General features: G+C 39.0%; 1 protein-coding gene and 1 pseudogene across 2 annotated transcripts; one reads left to right on the forward strand and one right to left on the reverse strand.

Moving 5' to 3' along the window:
- Positions 1–3,933, forward strand: LOC308549741 (putative olfactory receptor 10D4 pseudogene; annotated as a pseudogene). The gene is made up of 2 exons: positions 1–20; positions 2,990–3,933. The product of its transcript is annotated as a putative olfactory receptor 10D4 pseudogene (transcript).
- Positions 3,934–15,391: 11,458 nt separating this feature from the next.
- Positions 15,392–17,646, reverse strand: TMEM225 (transmembrane protein 225; the record flags this gene model as incomplete). Its single annotated transcript, XM_081122753.1, has 4 exons — positions 15,392–15,567; positions 16,342–16,476; positions 16,743–16,889; positions 17,472–17,646. 4 exons carry the CDS (start codon positions 17,644–17,646, stop codon positions 15,392–15,394), a joined length of 633 nt encoding a protein of 210 aa, XP_080978879.1.
- Positions 17,647–21,244: the final 3,598 nt, after the last annotated feature.

The following is a 21,244-nucleotide window of genomic DNA, read 5'->3' on the forward strand; positions in this document are numbered from 1 at the left end:
ATGCCACCTTATCCAGACAGGTAAATGTAGTGGTATTTTACTGTCTTGTCAAAAACATATTATCTCCTTTATTTATAAAGACTAAGTTCTTCAAGTCAGTCATCATGTTTCTAAAACTATGAAAGACAATCAAGGATAAATAAAATGGTAAAATTATTAACTTTTATATCGTTTTATCATTAGTTAGATGTGCAAAAAAACATTAAGTTTACTTTTAAAGCAAAATTCCAGATGCGTTGGAATAGCATAACCACCTAAACACTCTTTAAATACTGAAACCTGATCAGAGGTTCACGGCCAAACCTACGGAAGGGGCCGAATTCCAGTTCCTTTCAGAGTGTACTCCATGACTTGGGGCAAATTATTTAAGTTCTTTGATACTAATTTTCCTCATCTGTTGAAGAGAGGCTTATGAGGTTTAAATAGCCTGTGAAAGACTCTTTTCCTTTCAGATAAACTAAACTTTTTGTTTGTTTGTATTTTAGCAGAGGGACTATGCCTAACCGCCCCACCTGATCTTTCTGGCTCTCCTCGAAAATACTTATTCCCCTGCCTGACATAATTGGTACTCAGTACTCACTGGAATAAATGAACCCATCTATGAATAAATAAGCAAAATAAAAATAGATAAATAAATAAATAAATAAATAAATAAATAAATTCAATGAGAAATTTGGCAATCTCCCCAAAATATTTACTGAGTATGCAAGGCACTTAAGAACTTTAACAGATGCCAAGAGTGTAAGACAGATGCTTCAAATGACAGTTCAAAATTACTTTCGGCTTCTCTGCATGGCTCTTCCCCCTTTCTCCTGACAACAGGCCTTTTCCCTGCCTTTTGGAGAGCTGCCCATCTCCATTCCACTGCACCCTGTCCCCTGACCACAGAGGCTGCCACGTGAGCCAGCCACAGAAATCAGATACGAACCTGGAGCCGAGGCAACAGAGGCAAAGGCAGCCGAGGCTGACTCATCTTGCAGCAGTGTCCTGAGGCTGCTCCATGAATCCTTACTGCTGCGGCCCCCGAATCTGCCCTTTCCCACCTTTCCATAGAACTAGTTTTTTATCAATGTATTTAATTCTCTGAGCTAGCTACCCTAGTTACTACTGCTTGCAATAAGTTTATCCTATTGGTACAGTGTAGTAAAATTACATAATTTATTTATAAAAACAACACATACACATGAAAAAAGCAGGAAATCCATGTGTACATATATGTGTAATATATGTGCCAAATGAATTTTTATTATTCTACTGAAGTATATTTTACAAAGGAAATCGTTTAAAAGGAAACTTTAATCATAAAAATATTGAGCTTTAATCAGTGTTCTCCTTTCTCTCTCTCTCTCTCCATTTTCTAAGGTCCAATTATACCAAATAGTTAATTACTCCCTTGCTCAATAAGGTCCCTGACTTGGGGGATTAACACCCAAAGGAAGACTAAGGTTATTAAAAAATATTCTGTGTTTGAGAATTATTGCAGTTCTGGAATCAAAGAGAAAATTACTGTAAGGGAGTTAAAGTACATTCAGATTTGTGACATTCTATTTGAAAGTGATTGGAAAAGAGAAGAATTCAGAAAATATACCAGCAGACCACAAGCTGATGGGGACTTAGCAGGGGAGGGCTTCTTACTGCTGTTGGAGAAAGAAAAGAAAAGAACGTTCAGTAGCACCAGCCAGTTATGTTCCCTGTTTGTCATGTAAGTGCCCAAATTTTGTCATTCACTTTTTATTTTTATTTTGGCTCTCACTCTCTCCCTCCCCATACAATCACACACACAAGAATATAGCAATAGATAGTGTTAGGCAATAGAGTTCATGGATTGATCTATAATTTAAACATTTTACTAAATTGAAAAGTTAAAACAAGTTGAAAAGGATATCAGAAATTTTCAAAATATGGAAATTGGAAAATAGTCTTTGCTACCACCATAAAATTAGGCCATTTCTTAACTTGGGTCTTGTTAGACAATTACAGGTTTTGGAGACTGAAGTGGAGGCCACCAGTTACTCACTGCACTAGATTCAGGAAAGTGGAGGCCACCATTTACTCACTGCACAAGATTCGGGAAAGTGGAGGCCACCAGCTACTCACTGCACTAGATTCAGGGAAGTGGAGGCCACCAGTTACTCACTGAAGTAAATTCAGGAAAGTGGAGGCCACCAGTTACTCATGTACTAAAACCTGGAGCATATGGGCCCTATTAATGTAATTTTCTGTTCATCAAGAGCTATCTAAGACTCTTCTTTTGGCTAATTTCTTATTGTTGACCTTCATACCTAGGGAGAAAATGTGCGAAAGATGCTGTATCTTTTGTATGTATGGCTTATATGATCAAATGATTTTGGAGAGTTAATGTAACCAAATTGTCTTTAATGATTATAAGAAACTTGGATGGGACCTTGTATGTATGAAGACATTGAGTCTATATTTGTCCCTTTAGAATCACTAAGTAGCATTTGGAATTAATGTAGTTTAATAGTGAATATGAAGAGTACAAGACAGGAGGCTAATCATGTAAGGCTTCTTGGAGAGTTTGTAATAAGGGCATCTGCAAATAGAAACTGCACTGCAGAGAGACATCCAGTAAGAAGAGAAGCTGGCAGATCAAGACAATTCTATCAGGAAGCACACTGGAAATATTTAGATGCCTTTCTCCATTTCCATTTTACTGAGTTAAGCGCAGCTAATTAAAATGCATATTAAATTTAGCCTTGGCCAGTGAGCATCATCCCATGAACTGAAAGGTTGCTGGTTTGTTTCCAGGTCAAGGCACAAACCTAGGCTGTGGGTTCAGTCCCCAGTTAGGGTGCATATGGCAGGCAACCGATCGATGTATCTCTCTCTCATGGATGTTTCTCTCTCTCTGTCCCTTCTTCTCTCTCTAAAAAAAAAAATCAATAAACATATCCTCAGGTAAGGATTTAAAAAGATGGGAAATTTTAAAAAATACATATTAAATTTAACCACAAATTTCTTTTCACAGACAACCAAGAGTTGATTCTCCCATAAAAGTGAGAACTCACACCGTAGTGACTGAACCTATTCTGCTGGAAACCGCTGAAACAGAGGGTCCAGAGACGCTCCCCTTTCTCCTGCTCTCAGCATTGTCCATGCGCTCTGTGAGAAATGTGCTCGTCCTTACAGCCACCATCTCCTCCACTAGGCTTCACACCCCATGCTTTTTTCTTAGGAAACCTCTGCATGTTTGACCTGGGTTTCTGTTCAATGATTCCAAGATGATGTAACATCTTTCAGGGCATAGTCAAGGTATCTGTTTTCAGGTCTGTGCTGCCCAGCTCTACATCTATCATTTCCCGGACTGGACTGTGTCCTGTACACAGCGATGGTCTGACTGCTTTGTTGCTGTATGTTATCCTTTGAGACACATGGTCATCGTGAACCACAGGGTCTGCTCCATCTCGGCCATAGGGACCTGGATGGGTGGTTGTGTCCATGCCATTCTTCTGACCTTCCCCACCTTCCTATTATCCTGCTTAGCTCGAACACGCTGGGCTGTTTCTCCTGTGACACGCCTGCAGTCGTACCTTTAGCCTGTGGAGACACATCTCCAGCCCAGAGGGTGGGTTTTACAAATGTCGGCCTCTTCTGCCTCACTTGCTTCTTTCTCATTTTTGTTTCCTACATTTGCGTTGGGTCATCCACATCGAAACGTCTTTCAGCAGAGGGCAAAGAGTGTTCTCCACCTGCAGTGCACACATCACCGCAAATCTTGGTGCTTATGGGCCAGTAACTGTCATCTATCTACAGCCCAGTCCCAGTGCCTTGCTTGGTGCTTTAATTCAGATATTGAATAATCTTGTAACCCCCATGTTGAACCCACTTATCTATAGCCTGAGGAAAAAGAATGTAAAATCTGCCCTGAGCTATGTATTTCCCAAAAGAGGCTTCGCTCTAGGGAATAAATGAGGAAAATCTAAAGATTTGTTGGACAAAAACTGATTCTCCATTTCTTAGGACAAATTCTCACTTGCAGCTTCCAATGTATTCTGACACTCACTAAGTTTTAAAGTATGTTTTTATATTTCCCTGTTTCAAAGTGAAATATAGTTAAGTTACTTACTAGATCTTGAACTAATTCTAATGCTGCATGATTCTCTCCCAGCAAAACCATATTCCCCAAAACATTTTTTAGTTCTTTAAATATTTCAAAGAGTTTTTAAAAAAAAACATATTTTCTTCCTTATAATCTCAAATTACGTTCATATAGAGAGAAGTGAAAATGGAAAAATTTCAAGAAAGCCCAGCTTAATACAGAATATCCGAATTTAATAGTCTTTGTTTTTGTAGAATATAACCTCTGATTGTCTGTCAACCAACACTAAAACTAACATAAGTAATGTTTAAGGTGATATCTATCTAGTGTGTAGTCTAGTGTGATTTTAATATTTTTCTAGTCTACAGATTTCTTTGGGATCCAGATATTCTTCTTGTGTTATTGGAACCTTGAAAGACTATGAACTTGAAACATTTCACATTAGCTCCTAAAAAAGCCAGCTTTAGTTTTGTAAAAGATTAGTAAAAAACAAGCAAGCAAATAAAACTTTAAATATGTTATATGTTGCCCGGCTGGGCATGGCTCAGCGGTTGAGCATCGACCTAGGATCCAGGCGATCAGGGTTCGATTCCTAGTCAGGGCACATGCCCAGGTTGTGGGCTCAATCCCCAGTCGGGGGCCTGCAGGAGGCAGCCGATCAATGACTCTCTCATCATTGATGTTTCTCTCTCTCTCCCTCTCCTTTCCTCTCTATGAAATCAATAAAGATTTAAATATATATATATGTATATATATATATATGTTACATGTTTTTTAAAAACACGGAATATTGATTTATCTGTTATAGAAAGCCTATGTTAGAATTTAAAGCAATAATAAATATGCCTCTCTATAGAAAAGGATATATTTCTTCCTTTCTCATAATAAGATCTACATAACCTATTTTAATGCCTCTAATCTCTATGCTCCATAATGCTAAAGAAAATAATAGGTAAATTTTACTTATAGAAACTATGTTATATTTATAATGAACATATTCTCATTTTTTTTCCTGATTTTATTTTCTTTTTCTGTTTATATCTTACCTACCAGTTGTTTCTGGGTTTTTTAAAAATTTATATTTACTGTAGAGAGTATTACAGGTGTCCCCCATTTTTCCCCCATTGACCCTCTCCACCCCACTCACTCCCCCTGCCCAGGTTTTAGCCACCTTAAGTCCTTTTTGTAAAGAAGCATAGAATAAATAATGCATTAAAACAAACCCCAAAAGGCTGTATTTTTAAATAACGGAATGATTATCTTTCTTTTCTTGCCTTCCTGTCTGTCAACACAAGTGACTGAAATAAGTTCTCCAAGTAGAAATTGTGAGCATTGCACTGAGTGTGGAGTGAGCTATTAGAAAATATTGAATGGGCTCCAGTGACAGGTGATCTCCATCACCAGTCCTTTATCGTTTGCCACAAAAGAATTTCTAACCTGAGATACAATAATTGTACCTTACAAGCAATTAGATAATCACTCTGGCTAGAAATCAAAAGAACGCTAATCCAGTTTGAAGCAAGCTAGTTACACTGACAGTCCTTCCAGATTAGCGAGATTAACTGAAATGTTCAACATGTCAAATGTTTATGGATAAAATGTAAATAATGGCTCCATTTCCCTGTACCTCTCTACAATAAACATCAACATATTTAATAAATTCCATTACAGCAAGGTCGTTGTCATTGTTGCTTGTTTGGTTTTATGTAGAATAGTTCCTGAGTCATGCTTTGTATTCCAGAACATTATTTCTTTTGAAGATTTCAGGTCTGGTATTTTTTAGAACATGCATCAATTTCAGTTTGTCTGATGTTTCCTCTGCGTTAGACTCAGGCTATGATTTGGGGAAGGGCTAATTCAGAAATGATGTTTTGTTCTCCCGGGCATATCAGGAGGCACTTGCTGTGGATTTATCCCATTACTAATGAGGTTAATATTGATCATTTGGTTAAGGTGGTCTGCCAGATTTCTCAAGTACAAAGTTATTGTTTTCCTTCCAAAATAATAATGACTTTTTAGAAAGGGTGTGTTGACATTATGTAAATATCCTGTTGCTTCTCAAATTTTTACCTGCTAGTTTTGGCATCCATTGATGATGCTCATCTGAATCAATGATTATAACAGTTGCCAAATAATTATTTTGCAAGCTAATCATTCCTAGTGTAGTTACTATGGCTTTCTACTATAAAGAAGAGCTTTCTTTCTTTATTTATATGAAAATGACATTTTAAAAACCAGCGAAAGCATATGATACCTATCTAGTTGAGAATGTGGCAAAAGCAGTCAGCTGGAATCATGGGGCAAGATGACCATACTAGGACCTTATCTCACTGGGGCAGAGCATCTTTTTTTAGGATAGGAAATGTAAAAGATTTCAAAAGAAGACTTGTCCACTGGACTAGATGATTTCTAAGTTCCATTCCAACTCTGAAATACGAATTATGTGATTCCATACAGCTGTCTTATAACTGTGGGCCAATGAATCTTAAGGAAATGGGAGTGTGGGTAGAGCAAGAAATGCAAAAAGGAGGTGATAATGGGACAGAAAGAAATACTTTTTTCTTGGTGTGAAATCCTTGCTAAATTATCCACTAAATAAAAACAATTATTTTTTCACTTTTCTTGGTGTCAGCTAGCTACAAATATCAGATGTGAAAAAGTAGGCAATGACACCAGTCAACCAAATAACAAGATTTATTATAAGGATATAAAAGACAAGTGGCAAAATCAAGGTTTATTGCAGAGAAAACAGCAATGTTTTTTAAGACAGAGATACAAGTTCCTTGGACCTAAATATCACCATTGAACACAGGGCTCTTTGTGATAATATAAAAATGAGTAAGTTTACCTCTAGAAACATTGTGGACTACTTCAGACCCAGATGAATGGGCATTAGAGCATAAGGCTACATCATTTCTGCATATATATCCTGCCAAATGCCGCAGCCCAGGACAGAGCTACCTCATCAGTCTCAGGATTGTATGAATCCACAGCATGATTACCGGGTCCTCAGCCACTATGCGAAGACTCTGCAGTCCGTGGAGTCTCCTGTGAGTACATTCCTGAACTAGCAGAATTAGAAAGAAATTGTGTCTCAAAATTCTATCGCGAATTCCATCGTTCATTTCACCCAACATTTAGTTTCAATCTATGCTCTTACAACATATGATGTTTTTTGAATTTCACATTTTCTGCAAAACAAAACTGCCTTGTACTCTGTACTAGCCAGGGCCCTGGAGTCAAATGGCCTGGAGCCAGAAAACTTCTAAAACGTAGTGGCTATGTCCATTACCATATTAATATTGTCTCCATAGTTTTCCTTAAACTGTCACCTGTGAGCACATAATATAAAATAGCTTTGACTAAAATTCATTTACGTAGGCGAGAATCAATTAAACGGATAACCCTAGACGGTTTGGGAACATTTGTAAAGGGAAGGCAGTGAGTAGCATGAGCTGCAGGGGCTCATGATCAAACTTAGAGCACATCACCTGGAAGGAGTTTGGGGCTGGGAAGAATGCAAGGCCATAAACGTTGCTTTACAGAATTATAAATGTGGGGTGTCCTGATTATAAGATGAGTGAGAAGGGCTAGTTCATTCATAATTGCTATGGCAAAAACACAAGGTTCAAAAGAAATGGAAATTATTAGGTTAAGCATAGGCTGGATTATGTATTCTTAATCACCATATTTATTGATCACTTACCGTGTACTAGTTAGGATTCGAACAAGGTTAGGAAGTGGATCAAGTGAACCTGGGTCTTACCTTTAAGAAACTTACACCAAATGAAAGGTGCCGTAAATAAAATTGGGAGGCTAGTGTCACCACTGTGAATTTCTGAATATTGCCAAAAATCTGAAATTTCTCTATTAAATAGAAAATCTATAGGTGAACCCTTCCCCAGAACATGGCAGTCTAATACCATAATAAGCCTCTCACTAGAATATTTCTCACAATTGAATTTTAAATCTAAATTCATAGTTTATGGGCTTTAAGCCACCTACACAATTGACTGGCATACTGACAGGCCACCGAGATTTTCTCCTACTCACATTTCTGTCTGTGCTCCTAACCCCCAGGATGACATAGTTTTTAGTTGGAATAGCAGTTAGATTAAAATTATATCATGTACAGGGTCCTGAGAAAATTATTCTGTTTGGAATGTTGGTGTATGGCTAAGAATTTGCTTTGGTTTTTAATATTTTAGGTACTGGGCTGGTTTTGTGAAAATGACCTATTTCCACTTGGGAAAGTAGAAATTAATTAAAAGCATCATATTAGAGCAATTCAAATCAGGAACTATCAAAGGAGCCTCACTTCATTTCATCAGAAGAGAGGCCAGAAATTTGCCACAAAAAAGAAACCATGACCCTAATTAAGGTCCCTCAGTCTTAGAATTAGAAAAGTATGAAATTGTCAAGGAAGGAATTTTAAACTCTTAATTCTTTGGACTTTAATATAGAACAAAATCATATTTCATATTTATATTTCAATTTTTTCTAAAATTTTAATAAGAAATTTTGTATTCAGAATTGCTTTTTTAAAATTTATTTTTATTGTTGAGAGTATTACAGATGTCCCCCATTTTTCCCCTTTGCCCCCTTCCACCAGGCTCCCACCCCACCCCAGGCCTTCACCTCACTATTGTCTGTGCCCATGGGCTATGCAAATATGCATATAAGTTCATTGGTTAATCTCTTCCCACCCACCCCCCTTCCCTCTGAGATCTGTCAGTCTGTCCCATGCTTCCATGTCTCTGGACCTATTTTGTTCGTCAGTTTATTTTGTTCACTGGTTTCCATGTGTAAGTGAGATCCTGTGATATTTGTCTTTCTCTCCCTGGCTTATTTCTCTTAGCATAATCTCTCCAGGTCCCTCCATGCTCTCTCAAAGGGTAAGAAATCCTTTTTTTTACAGCTGCATAGTACTCCATGGTGTAAATGTACCATAGCTTTTTATCTATTCATCTACTGATGGGCACTTGGGCTGTTTCCAGATCTTATCACACCTGCAGGAATGGCTCCATCAATAAGTCAACAAACAAGGTGCTGGCGAGGGTGTGGAGAAAGGGGAGCCCTGGTGCACTGCTGTCGGGGATGCAGACTGGTACAGCCACTGTGGAAAACAGTGTGGAGTTTCCTCAAAAAATTAAAAATGGAACAGCCATTGACCCAGAATTGATGTTTATATACAGTTTAATTTTATTGGCGTTATATTATTTAGCATATTTTCACACGGTTGTGGGTGCTCATTTTATAGCTTCTTCTGTTGAGCCATACTGAAAAACATGGCTAGACAATTTATTATGAGAAATAGCCACTGGCTATTGGCTGAGGGTGCAGTGTGTCCTTGATATTAAATCAGTTTATGTTTTGTTCTGAAGAGAGACCAGCAGGAATCTTCTGGCTGATCCAGGCAGATTTCCCTGGCTTGCCTGGCAAGCAGCGAGCTGAAGTCAGTGCCTTGCTGCCCATCCACAGAAGGGAGAGGGCGAATCAAGACGCGCTGGTCCCAAAGTTTTAGGAGAAAGATTATTCTCTTGCATTCTTAGTCCAGCTTTATTAGTAACAGAACCAACATATTCTTTTGACTCTTAATTGCATTTTTATGTTTATTCATCAACTTTAATGCCTAGAGATGAGGAAGTGGGCAGAAAGATTAGGCTCCCTCAGTCTACATTATCACATGACTCTGTGCTGGGCTGTCCTTGTGCTTTGCATAGCCCGGGTTGCTTAATGAACTGATGGGTTTATGATGTGTAACTCAGTAACTGTTTACAATTCTTTCTAACCTCAGCATTACAAATGTTTTCCAAGTGTGGTAAGCTATCCTTTCTACTGAGCACAAAAGATTCTTTATCAAACATCAGGGCCTCTTTCCGTGACTAACACACTACACAAGAGGAGTCAGCATTTCTCCTCCTTCCATCTTTTGAGTCATGACATTACAACATGTGCAAATACCCAAGTCAGAAGCTGACGGTGCTCCCTTACTTTTCCACACTCACTCTCGACACATAATCCATGAAGTTCTACCCTCTATTTCTTGACTGTTTTCCTAATTAGCATCCACTCTTGTTCCTAATTGCCGCCACCTCTTTTGACACCCTACCATGCCCTGATGGCCTCCTGAATGAAATCCCAGCCACTACTCCAGTCTTAGTCCAGCCTCCTATCCACACTGATTCGTATCACCTCGTAAGAACACCATCTGGTCTCCACAGGCTGCGGTACCAGGTGCAAATGGACCTGTGAGGAAGGCTGGTTACATGTCAGTATCCGACTTTTCACCTTACAGTTACCCTAATCCGTTGCCAAAGAGGTGGGCTGCTATTGCTATAAACATTCCTGATGTAAACCTGTGACCTACCCTAATGTGTACTAAGCCCAGAGGGTGGGTTTTCCTAACGTTGGTCTTTTATTTTCTCTCTTCTTTTTTCATTATCCTTATATTTGCAGTGAATTGCCATATCAAGAGTTCTCTCAACAGGGGGCATCATGGAGCGTTCTCAGCCAGCATTGCCCACCAGGCCGCAACTCTCTGTGGCCACACACAGAAGTCCAGGCACAGAGCCTTCCCTTACCCTGCGACTTGGCTGTTGAATCTGTGTGACTCTCATGGAACAACCTGATCTCTAGCCTGAGGAACAAAAGTTGGGATGAGATCCAAATACACATTAAAGGACACACTTTATTGAAAATAAATGACAAGATTCAGAACTTCTAGAGGAATCTTTTTAATTTTTTTTCAATTACAGATGACCATATTATATTAGTTTCAGGTTTGCAACATAGTGATTAGACATTTACGTAACTTACAAAATGATCACCCTGGTAAGTCTAGTACCCATCTGACACCACACACAGTTACTACAATATTGTTGACTGCAGAGGGCTTAAGGGGACCGGTGAAAAAAGTAAAGGGATTAAGAAGTACAAACCACAAGTTATAAACATAGTCACTCCAGTATAAACAAGTGCAAAGGACGTCTTCCTCTGCCTCTGACATGCATCTGTTTGTGTCCCTCTTATGTGTGTGTGTGGGGGGGGGGGGGGGGAGGAAGACGATGATGATGAAATCATTCCATCATCTTTACTAAAGGTTTGTAATAAAGGCAAGCACAACTCTAGAATTATCTACCACAGATGACACAGTTGCCACATGGAGGATGTGTTCTGAGTTCTTAATAAAATGGGTGCTCTTTATATTCCCATAGAGAAGGCGACCAAAGGTGTGGAGAAATGACAAACCTGAGCTGACAACGTTCCTTCCCATGGGCCTTCCCACCCGGCAGCACCGGACCCCCCTCTTTGGACCCTTCTTGGTGGTTTATGTACTCACTGCGGTGGGGAACCTCCTCATCTGGCTGGTCATCACGGTGAGTTCCCACCTCCACACCCCCATGTACTACTTCCTGACCAACCTGTCCTTCACTGGCCTGTGGTTCCCCACGGCCACTGTCCCCAAAATGCTGATGACCTGGGTCTCCCCAGGAGGCAGAACTTTCTTCTTTCACAGCTGTGGGGCCCAGCTCTACTTCTTCCCCTTCTGGGGAGCACCGAGGGTTTTCTCTGCACAGTCATGTCCTATGACTGCTACCTGGCCATCGGCTACCTGCTCAGGTAGCCAGCACGGCGCGTGGGAGAACGTGCTCTCCTGGTAAACGCAGGGGTGGTGGCCTCGGGCTGGTGGCTCCTGCTAGGATTATCCTACGAGTCCCTGGTCTGTTCCATCTTGAAGATCCGCACCCCCGAGGGGACACGCAGAGCCTTTCAGACCCACCCTCCCACTGCACTGTGGTCCTTAGTTTCTTGGGCCCTGCTGTTTCCTTTACCTGAGGCCCTCCTCCAAGGATGCTGTGGATGGGATCGTGGCAGTTTCCTACACGGTGCTGACCCCCTTCGAAACCCTGGAGTGTGCGCCCTGAGCAACAACGACGTGAAGAGAGCTCTGTTCAAGCTTAGGGAAAAGTACCACACTCGCAGAGCAAATAAACGCTGCGCTGTGGCCCTGCCTGTTTTTATATACAGGCGGGATTGGACAGTGTGATGAAGAGTTTAAAATCTAAGTCAGGTGCAGAGAGTAAATAAGGCACTTCTCTTATTCTGTGGTGGGAAGTAAATGTAGTTTAAAAAATTCTACCTTTGGTATATAAAATACACATAACTATACAAAAATCTAGTGTGAAAGATCTACTCTAAAAACTATTTAAAAAATACTAATATAATTTAGTCATCAATATTAAATTTATTAAAACAAAATAGTTAAAATAATAAATGAAATTCAAAAAATAAATAAATTGAAGTTATTTTTCTTTAAAAATTAAAAAATAATAAAAATTTATTAAAACCACCCACTCAGGAATATTATTTTGCAGATTTTTCTGAAGAAATTTTTAAAAGTCACAATTAAATTTTTTGTTGAGGATGAACGTGCTTAAATTTTGGTTATCAACTCATTTGTCTATAATAAGCTTACTTTTATTTTTCCTGTTTTATTAAGATATAATAGAAATATAACACTTTTACCCTTTAAAAAATATATTCTGATTGGATCTCAAGTACAGAGGGTGTGTTTATTCATATACTACGTTGATAATATGCTTTTAGTTTGGTTGTTAATGTCTTAAGCACACGTGCTTGGGAATTTACCATCAACAGGATATTTTGATGGAGAGCAACAAATATCAAAGGTCACTCACTTGTGGATGCAGCATTGCACCTGCCTCCTCAGTTCTTTTAGTGGCTGTGTGTGTGTGTGTGTCCCAAGGTGACCACTCCTCTTCCCCAGTGACCTTGCTGATTGCTCGCACTCTGATGGCGTTCTAAACTTCTGAGCAGCTTGCTCTGTCTGTAAGTGGTGACACGGGCACCGTCTTGTGAGAGTCGTGCAGTTTCTCAGGTTTGGCGAGTCAGAACAGGACAAAGTTAAAGTAGGGATCTCCAGTCTCCATCACATATTCTGACCTTGAATTCCTGTGCTACTTGACCAGGTTTAGCACAGAACCAGCCTATTCTGGATCCTTTTACTTCAGATCCTGCTGCCCTAATAGCTTCTTCCCCAGCATCTTAGTCTTAGAAATTCAACTGCACCAAACAACAACCTGCTTCATAGTAAAATTTTGAAAATATGATTGAAATTTGTGCAGCAACAGTCTGAAGTGGTCAGGTGCCCTAATAATAGCACTTAAAATTATTAGACATAAATTGAAGAAGGTGACTCTCCTGAAGTGAAATATTAATAGATAAGACATATGTTATTTTTTATGTATATCATAAATGGCTGCCCAGTGGCTGTTTATTTACATATTTAATGATATGGTGATAGAGTATTTGAAATCATTAATAAAATATGTCAAGTCATTCACAGTGTTAAGCAAAACTCTAAAAATCAATGCAGAAGAGCAATGCCATAATAGGCAGCCTCCAGAATAATAACTAAACATCACTGTCAGAGGCCGTACTAAGCTGTACTCAGCACTAAGAGTACAACTCAGAATTACTGATGTACTTTCTCTTAGTTCAAAGATGCTGATGGTATCTGCAAGAATTCTTTACCATTACAGGTCCTTTTCTACCCATCTGGCATGACTTTAAACTTACCAAAGATTTGTTGACAAACGGGACTTAAACTTGAGTCCATGAAGACATTCTTCATTTCTACTACAGGTTTAAAATTTTTTTTCTAACTTTCTATTCTTTCCTGTTTTTAATATATATATATATATATATATATATATATATATATATATATATATATATATATATATACACACACACATTTTTATTGATTTCAGAGAGAGAGGAGGGAGGAGAGAGAGAGAGAGACTGAAACATCAGTGATGAGAGAGTCATTGATCGGCTGCCTCCTGCACACTCCCTACTGGGGATCAAGCCTGCAGCCTGGGCATGTGCCCTGACCAGGAATCGAACCATGACCTCTTGGTTCATAGGTTAATGCTGAACCACTGAGCCATGCCATCTGGGCTCTATTCTTTCTTGTACTTCAAATATTCCTTACAGATACAGTTTATTTTTTAAGTTCTTCAATAAGGTTCTATCAGTGTTAAATACTTTTGGGTATTTAATATCTGCAAATATCATTATTTCACATTCTTGGTAGTTGCTTAGCATACAATTTTTAATTGAGAGTCATTTTCTCACACTCTGCACTTTATATTGATATATATTGATTTGCATCATTGTTGAGAATCAATAAGCTCTTAAGATGCTTTTTATTAAGAATGACTTACTAATAGCAATTTTCGTAAGTCGTATATTTTGAAGCTATTTACTAGGTTCACATAAATTTGACATTTTAATATTTTCCCGTTAAATTGACCCTTTTATCTTTATAAAATGACCTTTATGTCTCTTAATTCCTACTTTAAAGTTCACTTAATCTAAATTAACATAGGCATACCAGAATATTTGTTTCCCCCCCCCCCCCCCCCCAGTATTTTTGTGGCATAAATTTTACACTCTTTTTTTAAAAAAACATATTTTTTTATTGATTTCAGAAAGAAGGGAAAGGGAGAGAGAGAGAGAAACATCAATGATGAGAGAGTCATTGATCTGCTGCCTCCTGCACGCCCCATACTGGGGATCGGGCCCACAACCTGGGCATGTGCCCTGACTGGGAATCAAACCGCGATCTCCTGGATCCTAGGTCGATGCTCAACCGCTGAGTCACACCTGGCCAGGCTCCACTCTTTTTTTTCATTTTACTCTTTTTAGATTTTTATTGAATTTACTGGGGTGACATTGGTTAATAAAATTATATAGACTTCTCATGGTGAACAATTCATAAATTAAATAAATGTCTAACCACTATGCTGTATACATGAAACTAACATAAAATAATATTTATTGAATGTCAACTGTAATTGAAAAAAAAGTGAAAAAAATAAAGCAAATAGGGCAAATTGGTAAAATTTTATAAAGTTAGGTGATGTGTACACAGGTTGTTTATTATGTTATTTTGTATTCTTTGTGAATGTTTGAAATATTTCACAAAATAAACAAAAAATAAAAGGTATTATATATTACTCTAAATTTTTGTGATGTATACAATTAACAATAGAGCAAATATTAGTTATATAATATTTATTATATTTTAACAAGTGTTATTAAATGGTGACAAGTAGAAGAAATGATTCAGCAGACAGGGATTTTTAAAAAGCCATATTCTGGATTTTCTTACAGAGTTCAACCAAGTCACAGTCATTTACAGACAACATGGCTGAAATATATGCAGGACATGCACACAAAACTGTCTTCATTAAGATGAGCATATATTGAGTGATATGTTATTAAATCATAGAGCCCAGGTTACACGACGCTTTTGGATTTGTGATGCCACTGGAACGTCTTTATCTGAATTGGAAGAGTGTACATGGACAATACTACGAGGCTTGGAGGTGCTTTCTGATAACGAAATAACTTGGATAGAAGTCCCAGATTGAACTCTACCATGAATTTCTCTTGCAAAGTTTCGAATGGTGGCCCTGGAGGCACAACTATTCATGGACTGTTTGTACTCTAGGAGAGAGAGGATTCCTGGGGAAAAGAGAAGCCAAGGGAGGGTGATGAAGGAACAACAGAGTCACAAAAACATTTTCCCTCCATGTTGGCATAGAGATGCTGACCTAAAGCCCAGTGGATCTCTTTTGAACTGCCCCAAGAAATTTGGAAAGGGGGTGTTTTGGTGGCAGAGACTAAAAGCGTATGCAGAAGAGTTTAAATACTTCTCAACTCAACAAAATTGAGGATTCTTTTTGAAAAAGGACATGCTTCTGAGTTAGGAATTTCTAAATGAAAATTTAAAACTTTTTTAGAAAGAAGGGTCTCCGATGTAGGTGACTGAACCTTTAGTATAGCTATTGCTTCTCTCTGATCTAAAACTGCCTTGGCACTGTACTGTCCACCCAGGTTACTGCTTCTCTCCACCTAAGGTGAACATTCCACATTAGCCACCCTCTTTAGTCTTAATTTTACTGGTTATCTCTTCCCTGAAGTGGAGAGGTTGTGAAAGATAGTAGAAAAGGTGGAAATAAGAGGCTGCCCTATTGGACCAGCCTATTGAACATTTCCCACAGTCCTAATTTCCAACTTTATCCTTGCAGGAATTGTCATCAAAGAGAGAGCCCACTTGAACTTCAGCCCTTTAAAATTCAAAGATTGGTACTTTTTCCTCTTTCCCCTTTCCCCACCTCTCACTCTCCCTGCTATTAAGGATAGACTGGTTCTCATTACCCATCAAAGGCCCTGAAGACACTCACCAGAGGCAAAAAGGAAGAAAACACTAAAGTAGGCAGTGGAAATGATCCAGGTGATCTTATAACTAGAGTAGTACACAGATCGACCTTGCCTTAGCTTTTGGTGATACAGTAGGAGTGCAGAGAGCAGAAGGATACCTAATGTCCAAACAAAAGGGAAAAAAGCCCCTTTGAGGAACTGTGGCTTTTCTACTCATATTAACCCCAAGTAGCTTAACTTCTAAGCCTCCACCCTGTACAAATGCACCTCATCCAAGAATCAATCCCACTTCAGTAGTTGGTTTAATTCAGAAGTTGCATATCTGAGTCAAAAATCTGGGAAGGCCACATTAATCGGAAACCACAGATTGGACCCACAAACCAAGTAAACCTCCAAGCCTCTGTTCGGGGAGCCAGGAAGTTACCTGTGAAGAAACTGAGGAACACAGTGACAAAGAGGATGTATTTAGTTTGAGGAATCATGTAGGTGAATTCCAATCCCAGGAATAAGTTGTGCAAGAAGGAAAAGCTGAGCACCAAAATCATCATGATCCTGACCACTTCCAGGTCACCTGTTGGAAAGCAAAAGCCATATTGAAAGGACAGAGTTTCTTGTAGGCTCATTTCCTTTCCACCTAGGGGCCATAAATCCCTAAGTAAAAATAGAAATGGGGTGAAATATGTGATTAAATAATAAAGACATAAGGGGAGGGGGAATGAAGAAGCTGAGAAGGGTAAGCTGAATGGGAGGGAGACCCAAAAGAAACTGTTCTCCATCTCGGTATCTCAACAAGCTTCTTTCTCCTTTTTCTGAGAACTCATTTCTTATGAAATACTCTAATTTATCCTGTTCCCCTCTTGTGTCAATAAAACCCACTTTCCTTGTTGGCAGTTTCCTTTCTTTCATACCCTTATGTCTGTGCTGTGTTGGTCACCCTGCTGCTACTGCCAAGGCTTCTCAACTGTTCAGCTAATAAGTCCATGAACTTCTAAACTTTTCTCCAAAATATAGAAATGCTGAGATTTTGCACTCTGCCTGACTGTTCTGACGATGGAAGTCTGAGGAAACTGCACCAGAGAATAAACAAGTAAATGGAAGTTAAAAAAAGATGAACCCTCCCTCTCCACCCATTTTCCTATGGTATAGTTCTTACCTTTTGGCCAAATAGTAGTGTGTATCCATGGGTTGTGGCTCTGCATATTTGTTTTTGTTTCAGAATTCAGTTTAACCCAGGTATTGGTCATAACCCCAAAAGTCAAGAAGACTAAGGCCCAAGAGGAGAAGAACATGTTGGTGGCCTGGATATTTCTGGTTGATATGTGCACCATTGCAAGTGGATATTTCAAGCTGAGACCACCACTAATATCTCACAGTTCTTTTCTCTGATTTGATTAGTCATAAGAAGAAGAGAAAATCTAGACTTTTAGTGATAGTGGAGGCACTGGCTGTGGCAGAAGCTGAAGTAGCTTATGGAACAGAGAAGATTAACCCCACTCCTCACCACTCCTATATCTGGGCCAGGCTGCTGTCAGGGCTTCCAACTGCCATGGAATCATCAGTTGGTTTGACCTTAGACCCCAAGGCTTGATTCAGTGGAAGAAACAAAGGAGCCCAGAAGTTCTGAGAAAGCTATCATGCATAGAGGGAGCTATGATATCACATGCAGAGAGCTATCAGATACATGGATAACTGAAGCCTTGAAAGAAGGTAAACATGCATGACTAAGGAGGTCTAATTTTAGAGTTAGAATTATAAGTTCCAGGATTAGTTGATATTAAGTAGGGTTAAATGAAGAGCAGAAAGGATTCAAGATCCTTGACATGAGTGTCACCTAGTAGTATCACAAAAGGGAATGACTATTCAAAATTTAGGAAGTTTTGGAGAAACTTGGTTCCTCATTTGGATAGCCTAAAGAAGTTTAATCAGACAGGCATTTAGGAAATAGACCAGTATCTTGAAAGCAAAAGAAATGGACTGATACACCAAACCATTGCATTCCAGTATCATTTATAAAGTACAGACAATTATTTGTCAGAATTGCCTTTGTATCTAGGCAGAGTAAACCTGTTTTGATTCCTTGAAGAGACAACCATGGTATGCACTAAGCTCAAAGTCAGAGAACTTGTACTTAAATAAAAAATTTTTAAAAGCCTTTTCCTGAAAAGCTTTGAGGTCTTACAGATAATGTTTCCTACTACATAAGAATTTGGTAAGGATTAAATGAATTTAGAGATGTAAAGCCCTTAAAAGAGTTCTTGGCACATAATAAGTGATACATAACCAATTACCATAGTAGTAATCTGTATTCCTTGGAAAAGAGAGGCTAAGGCAGAGATTTTTCTGTGAGAAGTGTATTAGGAAGTATACCCAGGAACTACACCTGTTAAGTGTTTCAAGGAATCAGGTTTGAGCAGAAGTTGAACTGAGATGCATTGAACACAAGAAACATTAGTCAACATCACCAAGAGCTCTGGATTTGGGGTGGTGCTTCAGAGTCATCCTGAATGGAGCAAGAGAGTTCAGTTTGTCATGGAATGCAGGATGCTCCTGGACAATCTTTTATGTCTTGGGAACTGCAAGCCTCAGAAGTCAGCATTTCTGGTGGCTGTGGGAATGAGTTCTTACCCTTCACCAGCCCTATATCAAGGCCAACTTGCTGTTAGGGCTGTCAGCTGCCCTGGAGTTTTCTATTGGTTTGACCCTTGACCCTTATGGACTAGGGAAACAGAAAGATCGTGAGAATAATAGGGAGCATAGCATGACAATTTATGTTATTATATTCTTACATATTGATGCTTTTATTTCTATGCAATAGAGCCTTAAGGGTAGGATTCCTGGGCTGATAGGTTTATGTCTCTTAAATTTTAATAAGTAATGAGTGACATCAGAACAATGGCAGAATAAGGGATACCCTTGGCCTTTCCCCCTGAAGTTACAAGAAATAAACCAACTATAATTCAACAAAGAATTCCCTACTCAACACAGATGCGCAGTTGAGAGACCTGTGCATCAAAACATCTAAAGGTGGGCAGCCAGGAATAAGAAGAGGGGCAGGATAGGAAGAAAGGAGCCCTGAAACCTCACACACAGCCCTGTAGCTGGGAGCTTGCAGAGTGGCCAAGAGACAGGAGGAAACCAGTGGGAGCAGACACTTTCTTCAGCAGGAAGGAACAGAAAGCTTCAGGGGGCAGTACAACAGAGCAAGTGGAGCCAACAGTGACTGAGCCAGAAGACACCAGACAGAGTGCAGAGCTCTGCCACATGGCTCCAGGGTCCAGGGTCCAGGCTTGCCATTATGGTGGGAGCAAAACAAGCCCCACCACCAAGCATCCCCACTGTACTGGCTTATGGAATCCATGGAGGTCAAGTCTGGGAGATCACAGAAGTAAAAAAAAAAAAAGTGAAATTTAGCACCATCTACTGGAAAACAGTAGAAAAAACTCTTCAGAGAAAGCTGCTATAGAAGGTATATTCATGCCTAGACAAAGGAGAGGAGAAAATGCCATGAATAACCATGGTAATGAGGATGATCAAAAAGAAAATAAAAAATCCCCAGAAAGCAAGCTGGAACACATGTAAGTACATGATATAAATGACAGAGATTTCAATGTTGCAGTTCTGAAAATACTCAACGGGATGTAAGCAAATGCAGACAGGCAATTCAGTGGGCTCAGAAAACAAATCAATGAACAAAATGGGTATTTTACCAAAGAGATTGAAACTTTAAAAAAGAAAAAATCAGAAATCCTGGAAAAGAAACATGCAATTAAGGAGATTAGGAATGAGATACTGAGCATAGAAAACAAAGCCAGCAGATGGAGGAAAGAATTAATGATATCAAACATAAAAACCTAGAAATGATGCAGGGGGAAGAAGAGAGAGACCTGAGCATAAAGAAAAATAAAAGGGCTCTATGAGAACTATCTGACTCCATCAGAAAAAGCAATATTAGAATAATAGTCATTCTGGAAAGAGAAGAGAGGGAGAAGAGAACAGAGAGTCTATTCAAACAAATAATGGATGAGAACTTCCCAAACCTATGGAAAGAACTAGATCCTTGAATCCAAGAAGCAAACAGAACACCCTAGTTACCTCAATCCAAAGAGGGCCTCTCCAAGGCACATTGTATTAAAACTGTCAAAAATTACCGACAAAGAAAAAATTCTCAAAGCAGCCAGGAAAAAGAAATGAGTGGCCTACAAAGGAAAACCCATCAGAATTTCATCTGACTTCTCAGCAGAAATTCTACAAGCCAGAAGAGAGTGGACATAATATTCAAACTTCTGAAAGAGAAATTACCAGCCGTGAATAATATATGCAACAAAATTATCCTTTAAATATAAAGGAGAAATAAAAACATTCTCAGACATACAGAAGCTGAGAGATTTTATAACCATAAAACCCCCATTGCAGGAAATACTCAAGGGAGTTATTCTACCTGAAATAAAGGACATAAGGTCACAACACTACAAGTGAGATCACCAAAAAACTTAGAGCATAAACAGGGATAATTTGTGGCAACAAAAACACAAAGGGGGAGAGGGTAAAGGTCTAAACTGGCAAAGGAGGAAGAACATCAGATGCACTTGAAAGAAGAAAAACTATTGTATATGTGCAAGTTTATTTTTTATAAACCCAATGGTAACCACACACAAACATCCCCAAACCAGGTCACACAGCTTAATAAAGGAGGAAACAGAGGAAAGATGAATGAAACACCACCCAACAAAAACAACAGACAGAAGAACAAAGGAAAAGAACCAGTGGAGGCACAGAGCTACCAGAAAAGATAAAATGGCTACAGGAAATCCTCATAATCAATAATTACCCTAAATGAAAATGGTCTGAATTCACCAATAAAAAGGCACAGAGTAGCAGAGTGAATACATGCTGCCTACAAGAGACACATCTAATCTGCAAAGACAA

This window comes from Miniopterus schreibersii, assembly GCF_964146895.1.
Source record: "Miniopterus schreibersii genome assembly, chromosome: 20".
Lineage (NCBI taxonomy): Eukaryota > Metazoa > Chordata > Mammalia > Chiroptera > Miniopteridae > Miniopterus > Miniopterus schreibersii.